Source organism: Lolium rigidum, chromosome 4 (genome assembly GCF_022539505.1).
Source record: "Lolium rigidum isolate FL_2022 chromosome 4, APGP_CSIRO_Lrig_0.1, whole genome shotgun sequence".
NCBI lineage: Eukaryota > Viridiplantae > Streptophyta > Magnoliopsida > Poales > Poaceae > Lolium > Lolium rigidum.
The window spans coordinates 65,860,788-65,879,849 of NC_061511.1; the positions used below are offsets into that span (position 1 = coordinate 65,860,788).

Below are 19,062 nucleotides of genomic sequence, written 5' to 3' on the forward strand. Positions count from 1 at the left end.
GGAGATGCCCTAACAACATGTGGCCCAATTGTGTCTGGCACAGGTTCTGAAAATAATACTAGCAAGTACTATCATACCTCGACGCAATTCTTGTGCAGAACGCACAAACTTGATTGCACCAGATCATGGTCCAAAAGCATACTCCTCGATTTCGAACAAGATTAAACTTACACCTATGCCTCGGTTAACAGTTGTGACAGGAGCTAACGTTTAGACCTCCATATGTAGAGTAAACAAACCATCAAGCATGTTTTAACAGTCTAGCACATCCCGTAACCTACAATATAAGATAGTCGCAAAAGCTGCAATTGATACAGCCTCTTAACATCTTGGAAGGATATACCAGATTCTGAAGTTCATAAAACACTGCAGTTGATACTGACACTGGACATGAGAACTACAAAGCGACCACCAGCCTAAGTGACAAGCTTCTGTAGCAAGCAAACTGTTCTTGAACAAGTGGCGCTACGGCTAGATCAGGCAAAGTGTGGGCCTTTCATGCAAACATCTGGCCTTGAGAAGCTTTGTAGCATCCGGCAGAACTCCTTGGCCTTGCTTGCAGGGATGGAGCGATCGAAAGTTACCGTCATGGTTTCTAGCACCCTTGCCCAATCGAATAACCGTTTCAGAACAGCAGCTTCACGCTCAGTTCCTCTCAGCTCACAAACTTCTACTTCTTTGAGGCGATCCAGCACTAGTTCCTCGGTCTTCCAGTTAGATTGCTCATTGCAGACACAGTCTGATCGGCACGCATCAGTATGTGCCTGAAACAAGGCGCAAATAAGATTAACCCATGTGATTGAATGCCATAGCATAAAAGCGATGCCACTGGAAATTCCAAGGCCGCCTCAACATTTAAGATATTTCTTTACAAAAGAATAACAGCTGGAAATAGCCAACCCTGCTGCATAGTGGAGTCTAGATTGTTCTATGCAACTAGAAAGTCGTAAACTAACATTATTTTAGACTTTTAGTATTTACACAGTTAGGTATTGTGCTTTTTTTTTTTGGAACAAAGTCATATATTGTGCTATCGACAAGCCATACTGAATGGATCTTAAATCAAGCTTAGAGCATTGTTATTGACGCAACCTTTGAAAGAACATGTTCCAAGCAAGGCACTATATCTATATTATCCCCTAAACTCTAATCAACATGGAGCCTGCCATGCAATGACTCAACTCAAATTCACATCACTGCCTTGTATGTCTAACGAGAGCTGCCATAAATTTCCGACAGCTTCTGTTAGAAAGCCGCTATTTTTTCACCCCTCCTGCACCGCCGCCTAACCTCCCTCCCTGGTGGCTTCCGCCTGCCAGCTCACCACCTTTCAATAGCGACATCTCCTCTCCTGTAATCCCAATTCACCTAGCCTAACAACACTACTCTGAGAAAGAGAGAGGGATGGGTCACGTGAGAACGATCTTGCAAAGTAATTGGTGAGAATATGAAGGAGTCGTCCCATTTGTTTGTAGGAAGCAAAATCCTGAATCATACTCAATACTTTCTGTCACTTCCACCAGACTAACAATCTTTAAAACAGGAAACCTATGACCAAGCTACCAACACCTAGAGTAACATGCATTCTCATTGGGAGATACGTAAGCCATATATTTGCCACATATATAATTTGGAGAAAAGCATCCAGCCAGTATAAAACTAACACCTAGAGTACGGAAACTAGCAGCTGAAGCCTAGGCGTGCCAAGAAATTTAAATGGATACTAAGGTACTAGATAAAAAAGCAAGGATATTATTACCGCCAGACAGCAAGTTCTGCCAAGAAGTGTAAGAGACAGCTTTTTGACACCAGTACAGATACTGAGGAGATGGAACAAACTGCCTCCAAAGGAATGTCTGTTTGCATCTATATACAGGCCCATGACTGCGATGTTTGGGAGCCTTGCCATGTCTTCCATCAAGTACTCGTGGTTAGTAATTTCCTGCAGTAGAGTTGTTCGAAGTCACAAAAAAGGAAAAGTATTGATGGAAATGGCACATGCATCTTGTTTAGATGGAAATGATTATTTAAGGCTAGCAAGTCCGAGCTCATGTGCAGCCTTATATATTAATATACTAGAACGGTTAAGAATTTCAAAATTAAAAGTATTATGTACCCCTCGGCCCTCGAAACTTGCCAAGTTTCGAAATTTTGTAAATTTGGAAAATTATGTCAAACAAATCGATGATTAAAAAAAACTGAAAATGGGTTACAGCCTTACAGGATAACGGTGTGTCTATTCTATATACTCGGTTGGCCTATGGAAAGGGAACCTACCATTGGGGTAGCAACTGTATTATTCGATAACATGGATTTAAAAAAATAATCATCAGGATTCAAGCGATCCGATATTTTCCAACGAAAATGAAAATACTTTGCTAACACACAAGACAATGAACTCACCATGTGATAGAGAAGCGTTAATACGACATTCTCGATGAGCTCAAAGCGCCGTAGAAGCCCCACACAATTGCTATTGTACATCTTGTGTAGCTCTTGTCCATATACAAAAAAGTGGTTGGCCCCCAGCAGTTGTAGATTTTCCATCTTAAGCTGGGTGTAGGTTGTATGATAAATATCCCTCCACTGGAGGGTTACCAGCTGAGGGGCCGAGATGCTTGCAACGGGTTGATTACTGCTGGGATTAAAGCAGAAGCTCACACTTAGAAATCTGAGTACTGGTGCCGTAACAGTGAGCTGCTGCAAGGAATGCAGACTCTTCAGCGTCATTCGCTTCAGAGAGTCCGAATGAACGGTGAAGTTGCCCAAACCAAGGAGATCATCTGGCCACAGATTCTTCAGCTCGATATACAGGAGAGACTTGGAATGAATGGTGAAGTTGCGCAGACCCCTGGCATTGTCGATGATGAGTTTCCGCAAAGATGGGCACCGCGGCGAGGAGACAAGTTCACCGAGCCTGCACGGGCCATGTAGATCGACGCAGACTAGCTTGAGAGCAGTGAGCTGCGCGAATACACCGGCAGGCGGCATGGAGACCTCAAGGGCAAGGGGCCCTTGGCAGGGGAGCACGATTGCGGTGGCCCTCTCGAAGCAGGGGAGCTCAAAGGCGCCTCTTTCCCCGGCCTCGTCCTCCGATTCGTTCCGCTGAGCCATGTTAAAGAGGAAAAGATCGCCAGAGAGGCGGCGCGCGGCGATGGGAAGCCAGGCCGCCACGGACTCAGGGTTGGGGTCTGTGACGGTGACGGCGAGCTTGCGTAGGGCCGGCGCTTCATGGGCGGTGAGGGCGAGGCGTATGTGATGGGGGTTACTGTTGGGGAAGAGGAGCTCCGGCAGGAGGGTCCAGAGGCGGCGCCAGCGGCGGGAGAGGACGCTGGTCCGCGCGGCGCCGGCGGCGTCGAGGATCTTGAGAAGGATATGGATAAGCAAGTCGTCGGGAAGCGCGCTGAGGCGGTCCTCCCTGTAGCCGTCGCCGCCGTAGGAAAGCCCGCCTACCCTGGATGGGATCTCCGCGTCGCATTGCTCCATGGAGGAAGGATTTGGCGCGTCGCGTATGGGGTTCACGCTCGCGGGTTGTAGATGGGGAAGGGGAGCCGGAATCGGCGTCGGAGCTGGATGGGGGATGGGTGGGAGTGGCCGGCGTGGCGTGGCGTCGCGCCGCCGTCGACTCACAGTGGGGAGTGGAGAAAGTGTCGGGGAAATTTTACTCTTTTACACTACTTTCTTTGGTCTTCTATGATTTCATTTACTCCCTCACTCCCACCAAAGTTAAGTTGTGTAGGGTTTTTTATTTTTTGAACCTGATGTAGGGTTTATTAAAAATTAGATGTATTTAGATACATCTAAATTTTGATAAATTTCAGACAATTTATCTGAGATGAAGGGAGTGCATTGGATTAGATTTTTTGCTCCATCTTTCTTTAGACCTTTATTATCATTTGCCCTCACTCAAACAGAACCTACGCCCGAAGGCAAAAATGCCGCTCGGTGTTCCAAGGAAGCATCAAGATGATAGAGTGGGCCATATACGTCGTCGTGCTTGTCGTTGCAGAGCTAGAGTTACATGATTCGCCGTCACCGTTGTTGGTGGCCAGCCATGATGTTGTCGCCTTCATGCCCTCGACCACTTCTATGTCTCTTGCCATCTTCAAATCAATGCCTCTCCTGCTGAATCTGGCGTTCTTCTCCATGTCCGACGGATCATGTTCCTCCTAGCTTCCGATCTCTAAGGGGTGCCCCGGTCCAGGTCCAGCCACATCAGCGTCCCAATTTTTGCTCCACCTCCATCGATTCGGCCTCCTCCGCCCACTACACCCATGACACCCCTTTCAGTCACCACCTCATCCATCCTTCCCAGTGCCGCGGCCATGAGCGGCTGACAGAGGCGATGCAGAACCCCTCATGATGAACTGTTTGTGTATTGATACTTTATTAGTAGTAGGGGTTGCGATGATATGTTTTGCGCACAACTTAATTCATTGTACTTAGGGTACTAAGGATGAACTGCTTGTAGTTAGAGTATCTACTATGTGTGATTATGGTGGTAAGATCACCGCTTGGGAGAAGTGATTAGCAGACACATAGATCGGATGCACTCAAATAGATAAGTTTGCATCACCCATGTTAAAAGTGTTTGCATGCAGTTCACTGAACAAGCTGCACAAAGTGTTCTACAGGCTACTAAAGATCATGGAGTTGCAAGAGTCGAGCTGGTGTCTCATTGCAAGTCTCTGATCCAGCGCATTAATTCCTCGACGAAAGATCGATCTGTTGTAGGGACGGTGGTTGCTGATATCAAACTCTTGGCTCAGGACTTTGTGTCCTGTTCTTTTACCTTTTCTAGTCGTAAAACCAATGTGGTAGCACATAAATTGGCTCGCTGCGCCGAGTCCTCTATTTGTAGTATTTCTGTTGGTGTTGTTCCGGAGATTATCCGGGAAGAACTTTGTAATGATGTTTCCTGATCAATAAAACGCTATATTCTCTCTCAAAAAAAAACGGATTGCTGAACATGACTTAGTGTCGTATTTGCTCACCACTGCCCACCCTAGACCACGAAAAGGCTGCAACCTACCAAATGTGCCCTTAAGCTATCATCATGTCAATGACATGGACCTACCGGCTTTGCATATATGCTTGGAATACCGACGAGAAGAGTTTACCGTAGTGCAAACAATGACCATGAACAATTTCCTACACTGGTGAAAAAGTTCAGTAATCTGTGGTTATGAACCAAACATTCATCACAGTCTCTGCGAGGACTTTGCATTTTCCAAAAGTAAATTCTCGTTTTCAACCTGTAATTTAATACATATTAATACTAATATCCAACATCTGATTGTTACATCTGAGCAACAATGAAATTTACAGGCAAAATGTACATCTGGAATTGCCCCAGAAAACTACTTAATCACCTTCCATAAGTAATTGTATAAACTATCTGCACAAGGTACACCAACAAATACGTCAACAAACTCGAAGAACAAAATTGTGTGGTATCTGAACATTTACACACAAAAAAACTTGCACTTTCTAAGCTTCAACTCAGCTATGGTCGTCTGCCTCTGCCTCTGTCACAGTGCCCAGGCTACCCAGGCCAGGCCCATGGGTGCTCCGCTCCACCGGCGAACCAGGCACAAACGGTACAAACCCTCGTCCCCCGAACATCGGGCGCATGAACCTATCATCGAACTTGCGCCACACACGATGAACAGAGCGTGTTTGTATGGTGAGAAGAAGCTGAAGGTTGGTTTGAGGGGGGTATTGGCCAATATCCAAGTCGGAGCCCAATAAGCTACTCAGAAGCGGGTCAAGGAATGACTGGCTTGAGCCATCAGCTGTATTGCTAGGCCTTGGTGGGATGAGGAGATTAATCAGAGGCTTAGTCAGCAAGCCGAAAACCTGGATCAAATATACGTCATATACATTAGCAAAATGAAGGACCATTTCCCTTCTTGAGGGAAGCAAAAGAGTATGATACTATCATCAAGACTCCTTCTATGAATACTGTATTATTTATTGACCTATCAACCAATTAAAATAAAATCATATAAAGAACAAGCGGCAATATTGTAGAACATTTTACATCATCACATATAATATATTTTGTCTGAAGAAAGCATAACATAAGCAAAAGACACTATAAACATCTGCATTGTGCATAATATGATTTATAATGAGCAAGTTATAGTAGTATTACCATTGTGCTGAACAGAACAACAATGACTGTGCTAGTGATCATGATAGCATTTACCCGCACTGCAGTATGACCAGATGTTGTAAACTGCAAATTTTTAGAAATGTATGTTACGCATCAGAACCTCTAGATACTCAAAGATAGCTTCATAAAACACATGATTTCAGTTCCAAGTCAAATCACTAGAGATAATTATTCAGTCCATATTTGGTACTGTCATGTATCACCTTGTTGTAAGCAAGTGCAATTGAAACTGCTCCTCTCATAAGACCTGCCCACCATATTATTACCTAACGAAAAATACCAACAAACTTAGCTCCCTATGGTTTAAGGGACACAATATGACAGAAGCCCAAAAGAAGTTAAATACTAACCTGTTGTCTCAAGGAAATCTTCAGACGGGCCTCCTTTTTACTTAAGTTGGATATAAAAGATAAAGGGAATACAAATGCTGCTCTTCCCAACATAACCAGGCCCAATATAATAGCACTTAAAGCAATTGGTTTTTTGGGGCTGCACCATAGGGGAAAAGGCACTTGAATTAGTTGTGAGAATAAATGGTTACAAAATCAGCAGAAATTTTAGTACTAGTATGTCTTAGTACCACTACATTATTCATGGACAGCAAAAGGTACCTGCTACTAGCTAATCTCCATTTTTCAATGTCCAATGCATCCATCCCAACGTAGAGAAAAAGAAATAGTTCAGCAATGAATGATAAGGTTGCAAAAGTATGCCTGCAGTATGAATAGAAGAATATCAGTAAAGCTAGTATACATATTTTTAAATGGATCGCAATGGTTGCCAGCAAAGCTGGTTAGCAGACAATACATACTTGGTAGTAACCCTAGAGCTTTCTGTCACATTATGCCAAGTGTAATGCGACATTACTATTCCACAGAAGAACACGGTGAGAATACCACTCAGATCCAGCAGCTGAAATACCCGAAAAGGCAGATTAGTGATAATTGCATGCTTCTGAAAGGAGAAACTAAGGCCCAAAATTGAATTGAATAAAATAAATAAGCAAAGTTTATAAATATAGTATCAATCTCATATGATAGTTAATGTGTCCCCAAATTTTTTGAAATACAAGAATTGCCTATTTTTAAAAAGATATATATTCATAGACACCCACCATTGACAGCATATACGAAAGGTATGCCATGAGCATCATGATAGCAACTTCTCTGTCAGTTGAGTGTCTGCACATAACACCACAAGCATGCCATAATAATAATCAAAAATCTGAAGTAATTCATATTGTAAACTGTAAACTAACGAATTCACATTTGAGAGCTCTGTACAGACCTTGCAAAACAAAGTTTTTTAATAGTGTAGGCACTGAGCAGCCCAACCTGGCAAAAAAGTGATACCACTAGTCAGTCAGAAATGAATCATCAAGAAAGAATGCTTAGAAAAATATATATGCTCTCACAATCTAAAGCAACATTATTAGTGTTGGTGTCACAAAAGTGGCAAAGGTAACTTACAGCTATTCCAAGAACAGTACTGGTGAAAAGTAGGTAGAGGAATTTTCCAATAAGTTGTAGTAGAACAAAAGCATCGAAATGATCAAGATCAATGTTTTGAATTGCATTGAATAGCACAACAGATGTAGCATCATTAACAACACCTTCACCAAAAACCAGACTATAGAGTAGGGGTGTTTCATCCTGGTTAAGCACCTGCAGATAACAACTTCACAAATTAAATGGTTTGTTGCATCATTTTGCAAGACAAGAATGACATATTGTTCAACTCAAAACCTGTAAGGTGCAAACAGAATCTGTTGCTGAGAAGATAGCACCAATTGCTGCGCGTATGAATTAAAGTCAGCTAAAAGAAAGATAACATATTCAGTGGTATCTTAAGTCCAAACAGTTCATATATTGAAATACATAAAGAGTAGAACAAAATATCCAACCAAGATAGTCCCCAAGCTGGAGTGGATCAACATCAAGTTTGCTGAACAATCCCATGGCACCTGATATGTCCATTAGACAAAAATCTTAGCACCTGAGCGAGATATCAAAGTTTGAGCAATGCAAGGTTTGGACACATCATGCTATCAGTTCCTATATGATCCTATATGAAGGTGAGCTCCATAAATTCATGAACATAAAATTGTGGTTCTTCAATATGTTCCAGGAGCAATTCCTAATGGGCGAACTGTTTCATCATACGGTAAACTATCAGCTTTAGTTTTACCATTTACCTTAGGTATTTCCTCATCTCACTAGTTCTTTAGATTGTATAGAAAAATGTGTGCTTCACTCTGTTTGAAGTTATGAAAGTGCCTTGTTTTCTGACTTGAGTCCACTACCACCTCACCCAGTCCTAACTAGTACATACTTAAAATAGAGTTTACATTTTAATGTCTATGGTAGCCATGCACACTCCACTGAAGGACATGAAATACTACAACAGCTTTGAAGACAAACCAATCCTGAGAGGTACAAGCTGTCAGATTACAGCAAATTTATTGATTTCACGTTCACAATTGTGGCAGTACACTCTGCATTTAGTCTCTATTAAGGTGTGTACCAAGTGTGTAGTACGAGAAGCTGCAGTACATAATCAAGCAAAAAAGATGGACTTTGTTAAAAGCACCTCCAGCCTTTTCTAGTTAAAAAAAAAAGGCTAGCTGGATTCTAGGTAGTGTGTCTCGATTTATTTCTACGTGTGCACCAACTAAACCTATGAGTAACACTGAAATGCATTGAGGAGTAAGAGATTGTCACTGTTAATACAATACTGATGGACAAAAATGAGGAATGATTTAGTAACTTACCAAGGCTGATTATTACAAAGGATATCAATGTCCCAATAGCCCCAAACAAAGTAATTGTTGCAAAATTGCGGAAGAACTGTTTTTTCTTTACTTGAAACCTGATAGTTTGTGGAAATATTCAGAATCAACACTTGAGACGAAGACTAATCATATGAAATATAGCTTCAGACTAATACAGTGACTTTAGAGTTAAACTTTTTAGCTGCTACTGAAGATACCTATGCAATTTCACAAACATACATAACATAGAAAAGTACCAAGTCTTATATGATGCAAACGAGATGTAAGTAAGGTTGTAATACTTACCTAGTTAACAAAAAAAAAATGCCAAAATGAATGCATATCCTACCCGCATTTAGCAAGAGCAATTGAACAAATGTGGCTTGACTCACCCTAATTTTATAAAAACCCCAAGAACTGAACCTATAACCTTTAAAAGAACCTACACTAAGACACGCCAATGCATTTTTTAGCACGGAAAACCAAACAACAAGGCAGTAAGAACCCCCCCAATCCAACGGGAGACAGACAGCTACTGGGAATAGTTAGCGCGCTCACCCAGCGTTAAAGATGATGGGCGGGAGCAAGTAGATGAAGAATATATCCTCGCTGAAGACAAGAATGCGCGAATTGACCCCATTGGTGACGAGCAGGATGACGCCTCCAGTGATGAGCCCCTGCAAACAAGCAAAGAAGGCAGGAACAACTCAGCCATGCACCCCCTGCGAGACAAAGCCGCAAACACCTGGAGCGCGAGCGTCAGAGAGAGAGAGAGAGAGAGAGAGAGAGAGAGAGAGAGAGAGAGAGAGAAGTGGTCACCATGACGAGCGCGGTGGTGGACTCGTTGACCCAGCGGTTCCCCTCGAGCAGGTGGCCGAAGACAATGCAGCCGCAGAGGAGCGCGACGAAGATGTTCATGGCGACGATGGAGTCGTAGTCCGACACCGACAGCGACATCCCGGTGTACTTGAGAGCGAGCGCCCCCAAATCCGTCCCCATGACGCCCATCGGCACCGCCTCGGCGGTGGTTCCCGGTCTTCCCCGGCGCCCAGCGGCCTGGGGAGAAAAGGCGAAGAATTGTAAGCGCGGAAAGGATGCTAGCTTTGCTTCTCCATGGAAGCTGGCTCGGTCGTCGCCGGAAGCAAGCCGCTAGAATCGCCAAGAAAACAGAGAAGCAGATAATATCGATGAAGATTGGCAGCAAGAAACCAGAGTTTGAAACCCGCACACAACTCCTCAGCTCGCCATGATCACTCTAAGAAAATTCGATTAGAATCTTTGATGGACGGAGGAAGAAGATTCAATCCCGTGCCGGAACCAAGGACATGACAAAAAGAAGATGAGATTTCCCACGCTCACCTGGACGACGCCGATTCAGGGAGGCCTACTGGCTGGCCGCGGGAGGGATCTGGAGAAGGAAAAATCTGGAAGCGTGATTTGATTCGGAGAGAGACGTGATTGGGGGGAAGGGGTGGTGGAGACCCATCTGGCCATGGAGGGAGCGCCATGAAAGCGAGATGAGAGGGGAATGGATTAAACAAACCAGTGAAGCGCCGCGCTCAACGGCCAACCCCAAACGCGAGCTGCGGGAGAGGCCCAGCCAATGACGAGTGGGGCCGGATCGCGCGGCCCCACGTGACGGTCTCTGGGGCTGGGTGTGGCCACGGTGACAGTGTGTGTATCTGGAGGGAAATGATGAGGCCGACGTGGCTTGTCTGAATAGCTGGACAACGTGGGGACTGGCAGCTACGTATGTGACTGGTGCCCCACTACGGTATTCCAATTGCTGCGATGCGAACTGCTACCGAACGTCTATGTCACTGTACGCTTGTCTTGTAGTGGTACGTATACGGCAGCAAGCATGACCACTTGAATGAACGCTAGTATAGTCCTAGGATGAGATATGTTTCAGTCTCTAGGGGCATGTTCTACGGTTTCATGATAGTATCTTTTCTTACTGGCGGTGAATTGAGTAAAGTATGTCGAACATTTTATTTTTTTTGCAAACTTTGCAAGATGATTATCGAGGTATTAGCTTGAGAACTATGCATTTCAAGGCTCCCCGTTTGAGATTTTATGTTACACTAGGTGAATTCCAATGCTATTCAGTGAGGAAAACATTTATTTTAGCTTTCATGTTTGTACATTTGTAGAACATGCTTTCGTCACAAACAAGTACTTCTTAAAATAGTGGTGACACCGAACATAGTCATGTCCTTAAACTTCGTTAATGCCCCAAATAGGTTGACACACCATTTTTAAGGTGATGTGGCTTCATGACCACTTGAACGCTAGTATTGTCTTGTAGTGATACGTTTACGGCAACTAGCATGACCACTTGAACGCTAGTATTGTCCTAGGATGAGATATGTTTCAGTTTCTGTGGGCATTTTCTACGTTTTCATGACAATATCATTTCTTACTGCGGCGATTTACACAAAAATGACCCTTTTAGCAAGAATTGCACAAAATGATCCTCCAGACAAACCATTTCACGCTTCTAACCCTTCTGTGTGGCGTCCTTCGCAAGGGCGCCACACCCTTCTGTGTGGCTCCCTTCATAAGGGCGCCACACATTCTGTTATACGTGGCGGCTCGAGCTTGCTTGCCGATAATGTGTGGCGCCGCTCCCACGGGCGCCACATAGACATGTGTGGCAGCCTTCGCAAGGACGCCACACAAAAAGGTTAGAGACGTAAAATACTTTGGCTGGAAGGTCATTTTATGCGTTTTTTCCCACAAAGGGTTATTTTTGTGTAAATCAGCAGGAATTGAGTAAAGTATGTTGAAGATATCGACAAACTATTTTTTAGCAAACCTCGCAAGATGATTCTTGATATATTAGCTCGAAAACTAGACATTTCAAGGCTCCATGTTTGAGATTTTGTTTTGTACTGCGTAAACTGCAATTTTATTCGATGAGGAAAATATTCATTTTAGCTTTCATGTTTGTATATTTGTAGAAGGCGTTTTCATCACACATAAGTACTTCTTAAAATAGTGGTGGCACCGAACATATTCCATGTCATTAAACTTCTTGAATGCCGATAATAGGTTGACAAGTCTTTAAACTTCATTAATGCCGCAAGTAGTGGTGATATGGCTTCATGCATGTCAGCAGTACTTCTAAGCGTTCAAGTCACAACATAGTCCACATGGTATCTCCTTGATCGAGTTACATCTCTCAACCAACATCTGATCCAATTGCCACATCCAATATGGTAAATACTATAGATCGCAGCCCGATGGCAAAGCTTTCGTCGGACCACTCAGAAACCGTCCATCTCCGATACATCCAATGGTTGGGAGTTTGGGACCATTTTCTTTTTCATCCGTTAGAGCATCCTCACTCGTTGGCGCTCCCCACGCCCAAATCCGGCGAAATTTTTGTCCGGATTGGAGGAAGATTTGGCGTGGGAAGGAGTAGTTTCCCAGTCGTGTGCTCCCCAAGCGGCGTTTCTCGGGGAAAAAGAGGATGGCTCGGGGAATCCGGACGAAAGAGGAGACACGTGGGCGTGGGCGGTTGGTTTAGCTTCATCCGGAGTCCCCGGGAGACCCCCGGGAAACCGAGGATGGCATGGGGAGTCCGGACGAAAATAGGCTCAAATCCAGACCAAAACGAGGAACCGGGGGCCTGACTGGGGCGTTTTTCGCCGTCCGAATGAAAAAAAGTGGCCGTGGGGGGGCTCTGTGGGGAGACGAGTGGAGATGCTCTTAGCCTACAGTCCGTCCCGCACATGCCCTTAATTCCGCATCGCCCAAATTCTTCCCCAATACCCACCACCGCGGTCTTGATGCCCATCGACCGCCTTCCTCCTGATCCATTCTTCCCGCCGGCATCACCCCGCTGCGCCCCTCCTCGTCGTTTCGTTACTGCCGCCGTGTGACTACCAGTTTCTGCCGCCGCGGCATGTTCGTAATTCTCAGTCACCCAGCGACCTGCCGCCGCGGCGTGTTCCTAATTCTCAGTCTCCTAGCAACCTTTCGTCGTGCAGCCGGATAACCTACCGTCCGATCCAGCACTAACCACCGTCGGAGCAGACTGAACCAGGCCTTCAAAGCTACATTCAGTGGAAATCAGCACAGGATTTGGTATTACATCTGATCTAGTTTCGCAAGTGTTCGTCCTTGTATTTCCAGGTTACAATGTGGTCGTTTTGGGGCTTCCATGTAACGTACTCTATGTAGGATGTGCTGAACGATTTTTATGCCTCGGCTTGGTCGTGCTTCCTAGACATGGACATTTATTCATACACATGGCAGCAACCAGTGTTATAGTTTACTTTCTCAAATTTCCAGCTTCTACATATTATTCGTTATGTCACCTTACAATAAATTTGATGCTTCTAGTCTGAGCATGCTTCCCTATTACTTTTTTTTTTCAATCAGTCTTCCATATTTGCTTGCATACACAACTGATATGTCAAAGGTTCATATGGTATTTAAAAGGCAATATAGTGATCCATGCTTCCTTTTTTCCATTTGTGTTTCTTATGATTACCTTTGATGAGTCCACCTTGTTTGCATATATTTTTTCTTCAGTGTTCTCAATGCAATTCATGCTTCCCGCATGCATGTCACTAGTGTACTGTGCTTCTGAAATTTGTTATGCTTCCATTTATTCATATTTTTTTGCTTCCATGTAATATCATTCATGCTTTGACTTGATCATGTTTCTTAATCATGGACATTTATTCATAGACATAAAAATTTGTTTGATTCTTCTAGTTTGACCATGCTTCCCAATACTACTTGTTTGTTTCATCAGTGATGCATATTTGCTTCAATATTGGATCGTGTCTCCACCTTGATTGGTTCCTGCACTCGCACCTCCCGCCACGGGGAAACTTCGCGGGGCAGCCCCACTGGCGCATTATGTTGGGAGACGGTTGGATGGATCTAGTGTGACAGTTTGTACTTTGTACCATGCTTCCATATCCTTTATAGGTTTACATGATAATTGTTTACCTACATACCGCGGCAAGAAGTGCTGACTCATAATTTCAATTTTCAATGCTTACATGGTATATGACTACTAATATCATGCTTCGGAGTATCCATGCTTCTATGTATACTAGTATATGTTCAGGGGACTGTATATGTTTCTTTGATCTACAAAATTTGGAGCAATATCACCATGCAACTTAATTTTGTTCTTTTATGTTGTTGTAGTTGTCATTACCATGGTAGTGAATTGTTACACCAACCATGCCAGTGTATATTTCTTCTATTGTTTTGACATTTTTCCTCAACTTCAGAACTTCAGGTGGTGTGCTTCAAACCACCGTCAATGTTTGCTTCTTTAATGAATTTATGGTACATGCATTTTCTTGCATTTTCTGTTTCAACCACTACTGATGTGTGCTTCACTTTTTTCTCTTTGCCATTTCCATGAAAAAATAATAATGCTTCCTAACTTAATTTCTTGCATATGATTGGTAGTGAATTTGTTCTTCAACCATTTAAGTGTGTGCTTATTTTATTGGATACACACCTTGCTTCAACGAATACTGGTATCTGCTTCAATCACGACTAGTGGTGCTTCCTTATAAATAAATGATTGTGTATACATTTTTGCTTCTTGCATATGTGCACATTCATATCCAGCATAATGATAATAATGCTTATGTGTTCAGCCCATGCCAGGATGAAGCAGCACTATTTAGTGTCTCCTTGTTGACAACGGAAAATTCATGGCACATGTGGACCTCATCCATGATCAAACAGTTCAGCGCGTGCAACGTCAATGGCTAGGCGAAAGTGAAATTAGTGTCTTGTTATTGTTGCTGCGAAAGGACATGTATATTTGTATCGAAATGAATTTGTGTCAATGTATATTCTTGTCGTGCTTCCACATGATTTTTCTTACGAAGCATATGTTTCAGTCTAATGTAAATATTGTTTTTGGTACGCCAAAAAATGTTTCCGAAGCACCTAGAAAAGGATACTATGCCATACAAATAATGCTTCCATTGATAAAAAAAAATGTATTTATCACATTGATATTACTATCCTCGCAGCATACAAGCGATGCTTCCATCCATGGAAGTATAATTTCCATGATGCACAAATACAAACCTCAAAAATAAACATTATTTTCCTGTATTTGTTCGTTGGAAGCAAATAACAGCCTATATCATTCTAAAATCCGAAAATGTAGGAACGGGCGTTATTTTAGGAAGCAGTTTTCAATTTGGTTTAGTGCATGGGTAACTGTTACCACGGAGATGCATGCATATTCGTTGGTTCAAATCATAACAGACGTATGCAATCGCTCCTTGATTAGCGGAGGTAGAAGCGCGGGACCTGGTTGAAGATCGAGCGGCCAGGCTACTTCTAATCCTACGGCCAAACACAGGTCAGATCGGAAGCTAATATCGGTAGCCGATTCCTAGCGCTTAGCCAAAGAGTTACTTGGCACAACATTTTTGGCGGCTTGCTTGATGTTTGTTATTCTAGTGTGTCATGCTTTGTTATGGTTATCCACCCGCGGGGTAACTTTGTCCTCTCATCTGATATTTACCTGAGACGAACGATTTGAGTAGATTATGTCGTGTACTCGTGTGTACCATGAACAAAATAGATGTGTTGTATTTGTAAATTCGAGAGATGATTCTTAAAAAGGTATCAACTCAAAAACTTGATGTTTCAAGGATCTATTTGTGATCGTTGTGCTACACTGCGTAAATAGTATGATTGTCTAACAAGGAAAATCTTTAGTTTAGCTATTTTTTAAATTTCACAAATAAGGGATTTTTCCTGGAAAATCATGGTGATGCCAAACATAGTACATGTTCTTAAACTTCGATAATGCTACAAATAGGTTGATGAGTCTTTTTTTTAGAGTAACATGGATTCATACCTATGTACTTTTAGGCCTTTAAGTGAAAACATAGTCCACATGGCATCTCCTTATCAAGTTTCATCTCTTAACCAACATTTGACCGGAGATAACTCATTATTATTATTATTATTATTATTATTATTATTATTATTATGCCTACATTATACCTGTGCATGTGTCGGGCCGGGCCGGGGAAAGCCCAACGCTGAAAAAACAGGCCCAAGCCCAGCCCAGCCCGACCAAATACCCACCAAGCCCGTCGGGCCGTCGAGCCACGGGCCGAGCCGTAGTGCAAAATCACGTTTTCGGGCTACCCAGGTGACGAGGGATCACCTCGCCAATGCCTACGTATTGTTGACTTGGGTTCCGGGAAGAGCGATGATGGAGATTCCAGGAGCGAGATTGGGCACACGATGTATCCAGCTTCGGGTTCACTCGGTGGAGGATCCTGATACGTCTCAAACGTATCTATAATTTCTTATGTTTCATGCTACTTTATTGATGATACTCACATGTTTTATACACACTTTATGTCATATTTATGCATTTTCCGGCACTAACCTATTAACAAGATGCCGAAGAGCCAGTTGTTGTTTTCTGCTGTTTTTGGTTTCAGAAATTCTACAAAGGAAATATTCTCGGAATTGGACGAAATCAACGCTCAGGGTCTTATTTTTCCACGAAGCTTCCAGAAGTCCGAAAGGGAAACGAAGTGGGACGACGAGGCGGCGACACGCTAGGGCGGCGCGGCCCACCCCCTGGCCGCGCGGCCCTGTTGTGTGGGCCCCTCGCGTCGCCCCTAAACCTACCTCTCCGTCTATAAGAAGCCTTCGTCGATAATAACTCCAGTATCGAGAGCCACGATACGGAAAACCTTCCAGAGACGCCGCCGCCGCCAATCCCATCTCGGGGGATTCAGGAGATCGCCTCCGGCACCCTGCCGGAGAGGGGAATCATCTCCCGGAGGACTCTTCACCGCCATGGTCGCCTCCGGAGTGATGTGTGAGTAGTTCACCCCTCGGACTATGGGTCCATAGCAGTAGCTAGATGGTTGTCTTCTCCTCATTGTGCTATCATTGTTCGATCTTGTGAGCTGCCTAACATGATCAAGATCATCTATTTGTAATGCTACATATTGCGTTTGTTGGGATCCGATGAATATAGAATGCTATGTTATGTTGATTCTCAATCTATCATCTATATGTTGTTTATGATCTTGCATGCTCTCCGTTGCTAGTAGAGGCTCTGGCCAAGTCGTTACTTGTAACTCCAAGAGGGAGTATTTATGCTCGATAGTGGGTTCATGCCTCCATTAAATCTGGGACGAGTGATGAGAAAGTTCTAAGGTTAAGGATGTGCTGTTGCCACTAGGGATAAAACATCAATGCTATGTCTAAGGATATTTGTGTTGATTACATTACGCACCATACTTAATGCAATTGTCTGTTGTTTGCAACTTAATACTGGAAGGGGTGCGGACGCTAACCCGAAGGTGGACTTTTTAGGCATAGATGCATGCTGGATAGCGGTCTATGTACTTTGTCGTAATGCCCAATTGAATTTCACACTACTCATCATAACATGTATGTGCATTGTCATGCCATCTTTATTTGTCAATTGTCCAACTGTAATTTGTTCACCCAACATGCTATTTCTTATCGGAGAGACACCACTAGTGAACTGTGGACCCCGGTCCATTCTTTACATCGAATACAATCTATTGCAATACTTGTTCTTATTGTTCTCTGCAAACATCATCATCCACACTATACATCTACTCCTTTGTTACAGCAAGCCGGTGAGATTGACAACCTCACTGTCACGTTGGGGCAAAGTATTTTGGTTGTGTTGTGCAGGTTCCACGTTGGCGCCGGAATCCCTGGTGTTGCGCCGCACTACACTCCGCCACCATCAACCTTCAACGTGCTTCTTGGCTCCTACTGGTTCGATAAACCTTGGTTTCTTACCGAGGGAAACTTGCCGATGTACGCATCACACCTTCCTCTTGGGGTTCCCAACGGACGCGTGCTGTACGCGTATCAGATCCCTACGTGCTGCTAGCAACCTAGTATATGATCATAAGTATGTTTACAGATGATACGTCTAATTTGCATCACTATTTTATATCATAATTTGCTGCTATTCATTGATATATTTCATATTTGGACATAATACTTATATTATTTCATCTATTTTGCATGTTTCATGATTATTGGAGGATCGAGCACCGGAGCTAGGATTCTGCTGGAAAAAGCACCGTCAGAATGCAATATTTCGGAAGATCAACAGTTGACGGAAATTATACCAAAAATCCTATTTTTTTAGATGACGAAGTGAGCCAGAAGGGGGAGCTGAGGGGACCCGAGGTGGGCCCACCCCATAGGCCGGTGCGGCCCAAGGCCTGGCCGCGCCGCCCTGTGAGGAGGGGGGCCCACAGCCCCTCTCGCCTCCTTTTCTTCGCGAAATCCTTCGTCCCGAAGACCTAAGCTCCAGAGGGTACCTCACGAAGAGTTACAGCCGCCTCTGCGGGGCGGAGAACACCAGAGAGAAAAGAGCTCTCCGGCGGGCTGAGATCCGCCGGGGAAATTCCCTCCGGGAGGGGGAAGTCGACGCCATCGTCACCGCCATCAAGTTGGACATCATCTCCATCACCATCATCATCATCTTCGTCATCATCACCGCTGTCTCCACCGCTGCACATCGTCACTGCTGTAGCAATTTGGGTTTGATCTTGATTGTTTGATAGAGGAAACTCTCCCGGTATTGATTTCTACTTGTTATTGATGCTATTGAGTGAAACCGTTGAACCAAGGTTTATGTTCAGATTGTTATTCATCATCATATCACCTCTGATCATGTTCCATATGATGTCTCGTGAGTAGTTCGTTTAGTTCTTGAGGACATGGGTGAAGTCTAAATGTTAGTAGTGAAGTATGGTTGAGTAATATTCAATGTTATGATATTTAAGTTGTGGTGTTATTCTTCTAGTGGTGTCATGTGAACGTCGACTACACGACACTTCACCTTTATGGGCCTAGGGGAATGCATCTTGTACTCGTTTGCCAATTGCGGGGTTGCCGGAGTGACGAAACCTAAGCCCCCGTTGGTATATCGATGCAGGAGGGATAGCGAGGATCTCGTAGTTTAAGGCCGTGGTTAGATTTATCTTAATTACTTTCTTGTAGTTGCGGATGCTTGCAAGGGGTATAATCACAAGTATGTATTAGTCCTAGGAAGGGCGGTACATTAGCACAGGTTCACCCACACAAC

General features: G+C 43.8%; 2 protein-coding genes across 2 annotated transcripts; both read right to left on the reverse strand.

The window, feature by feature from the left end:
• Positions 1 to 200: 200 nt before the first annotated feature.
• LOC124647190 (FBD-associated F-box protein At5g38590-like) lies at positions 201 to 3,486 on the reverse strand. The gene is made up of 3 exons (XM_047187162.1): positions 2,404 to 3,486; positions 1,760 to 1,942; positions 201 to 764 (listed from the first exon to the last, which is right to left on the reverse strand). The coding sequence occupies exons 1-3, from the start codon at positions 3,484 to 3,486 to the stop codon at positions 477 to 479; spliced, it is 1,554 nt and encodes a 517-aa protein (XP_047043118.1). The 3' UTR covers positions 201 to 476.
• Positions 3,487 to 5,226: 1,740 nt separating this feature from the next.
• Positions 5,227 to 9,993, reverse strand: LOC124708820 (sodium/hydrogen exchanger 2-like). Its single transcript, XM_047240472.1, has 14 exons — positions 9,768 to 9,993; positions 9,507 to 9,625; positions 8,949 to 9,046; positions 8,082 to 8,141; positions 7,924 to 7,970; positions 7,648 to 7,842; positions 7,466 to 7,512; positions 7,293 to 7,359; positions 6,990 to 7,090; positions 6,790 to 6,891; positions 6,529 to 6,667; positions 6,382 to 6,444; positions 6,158 to 6,241; positions 5,227 to 5,859 (listed from the first exon to the last, which is right to left on the reverse strand). Exons 1-14 carry the CDS (start codon positions 9,954 to 9,956, stop codon positions 5,503 to 5,505), a joined length of 1,668 nt encoding a protein of 555 aa, XP_047096428.1. The 5' UTR covers positions 9,957 to 9,993; the 3' UTR covers positions 5,227 to 5,502.
• Between the last annotated feature and the right edge of the window lie 9,069 nt (positions 9,994 to 19,062).

What these genes read in the sequence shown, in the direction of transcription:
- LOC124708820 (XM_047240472.1), bottom strand. Translation starts at nt 9,956, where the DNA reads ATGGGCGTCATGGGGACGGATTTGGGGGCGCTCGCTCTCAAGTACACC. An exon ending in GTACTGTTCTTGGAATAGCT is followed by an intron (nt 7,513 to 7,647) that starts GTAAGTTACCTT and finishes CTTTTTTGCCAG; the next exon opens with GTTGGGCTGCTCAGTGCCTA. An exon ending in AAAAAACTTTGTTTTGCAAG is followed by an intron (nt 7,360 to 7,465) that starts GTCTGTACAGAG and finishes TGTTATGTGCAG; the next exon opens with ACACTCAACTGACAGAGAAG.
- LOC124647190 (XM_047187162.1), bottom strand. Translation starts at nt 3,486, where the DNA reads ATGGAGCAATGCGACGCGGAGATCCCATCCAGGGTAGGCGGGCTTTCC. An exon ending in TAACGCTTCTCTATCACATG is followed by an intron (nt 1,943 to 2,403) that starts GTGAGTTCATTG and finishes ACTCTACTGCAG; the next exon opens with GAAATTACTAACCACGAGTA. An exon ending in GCAGAACTTGCTGTCTGGCG is followed by an intron (nt 765 to 1,759) that starts GTAATAATATCC and finishes GCCTTGTTTCAG; the next exon opens with GCACATACTGATGCGTGCCG.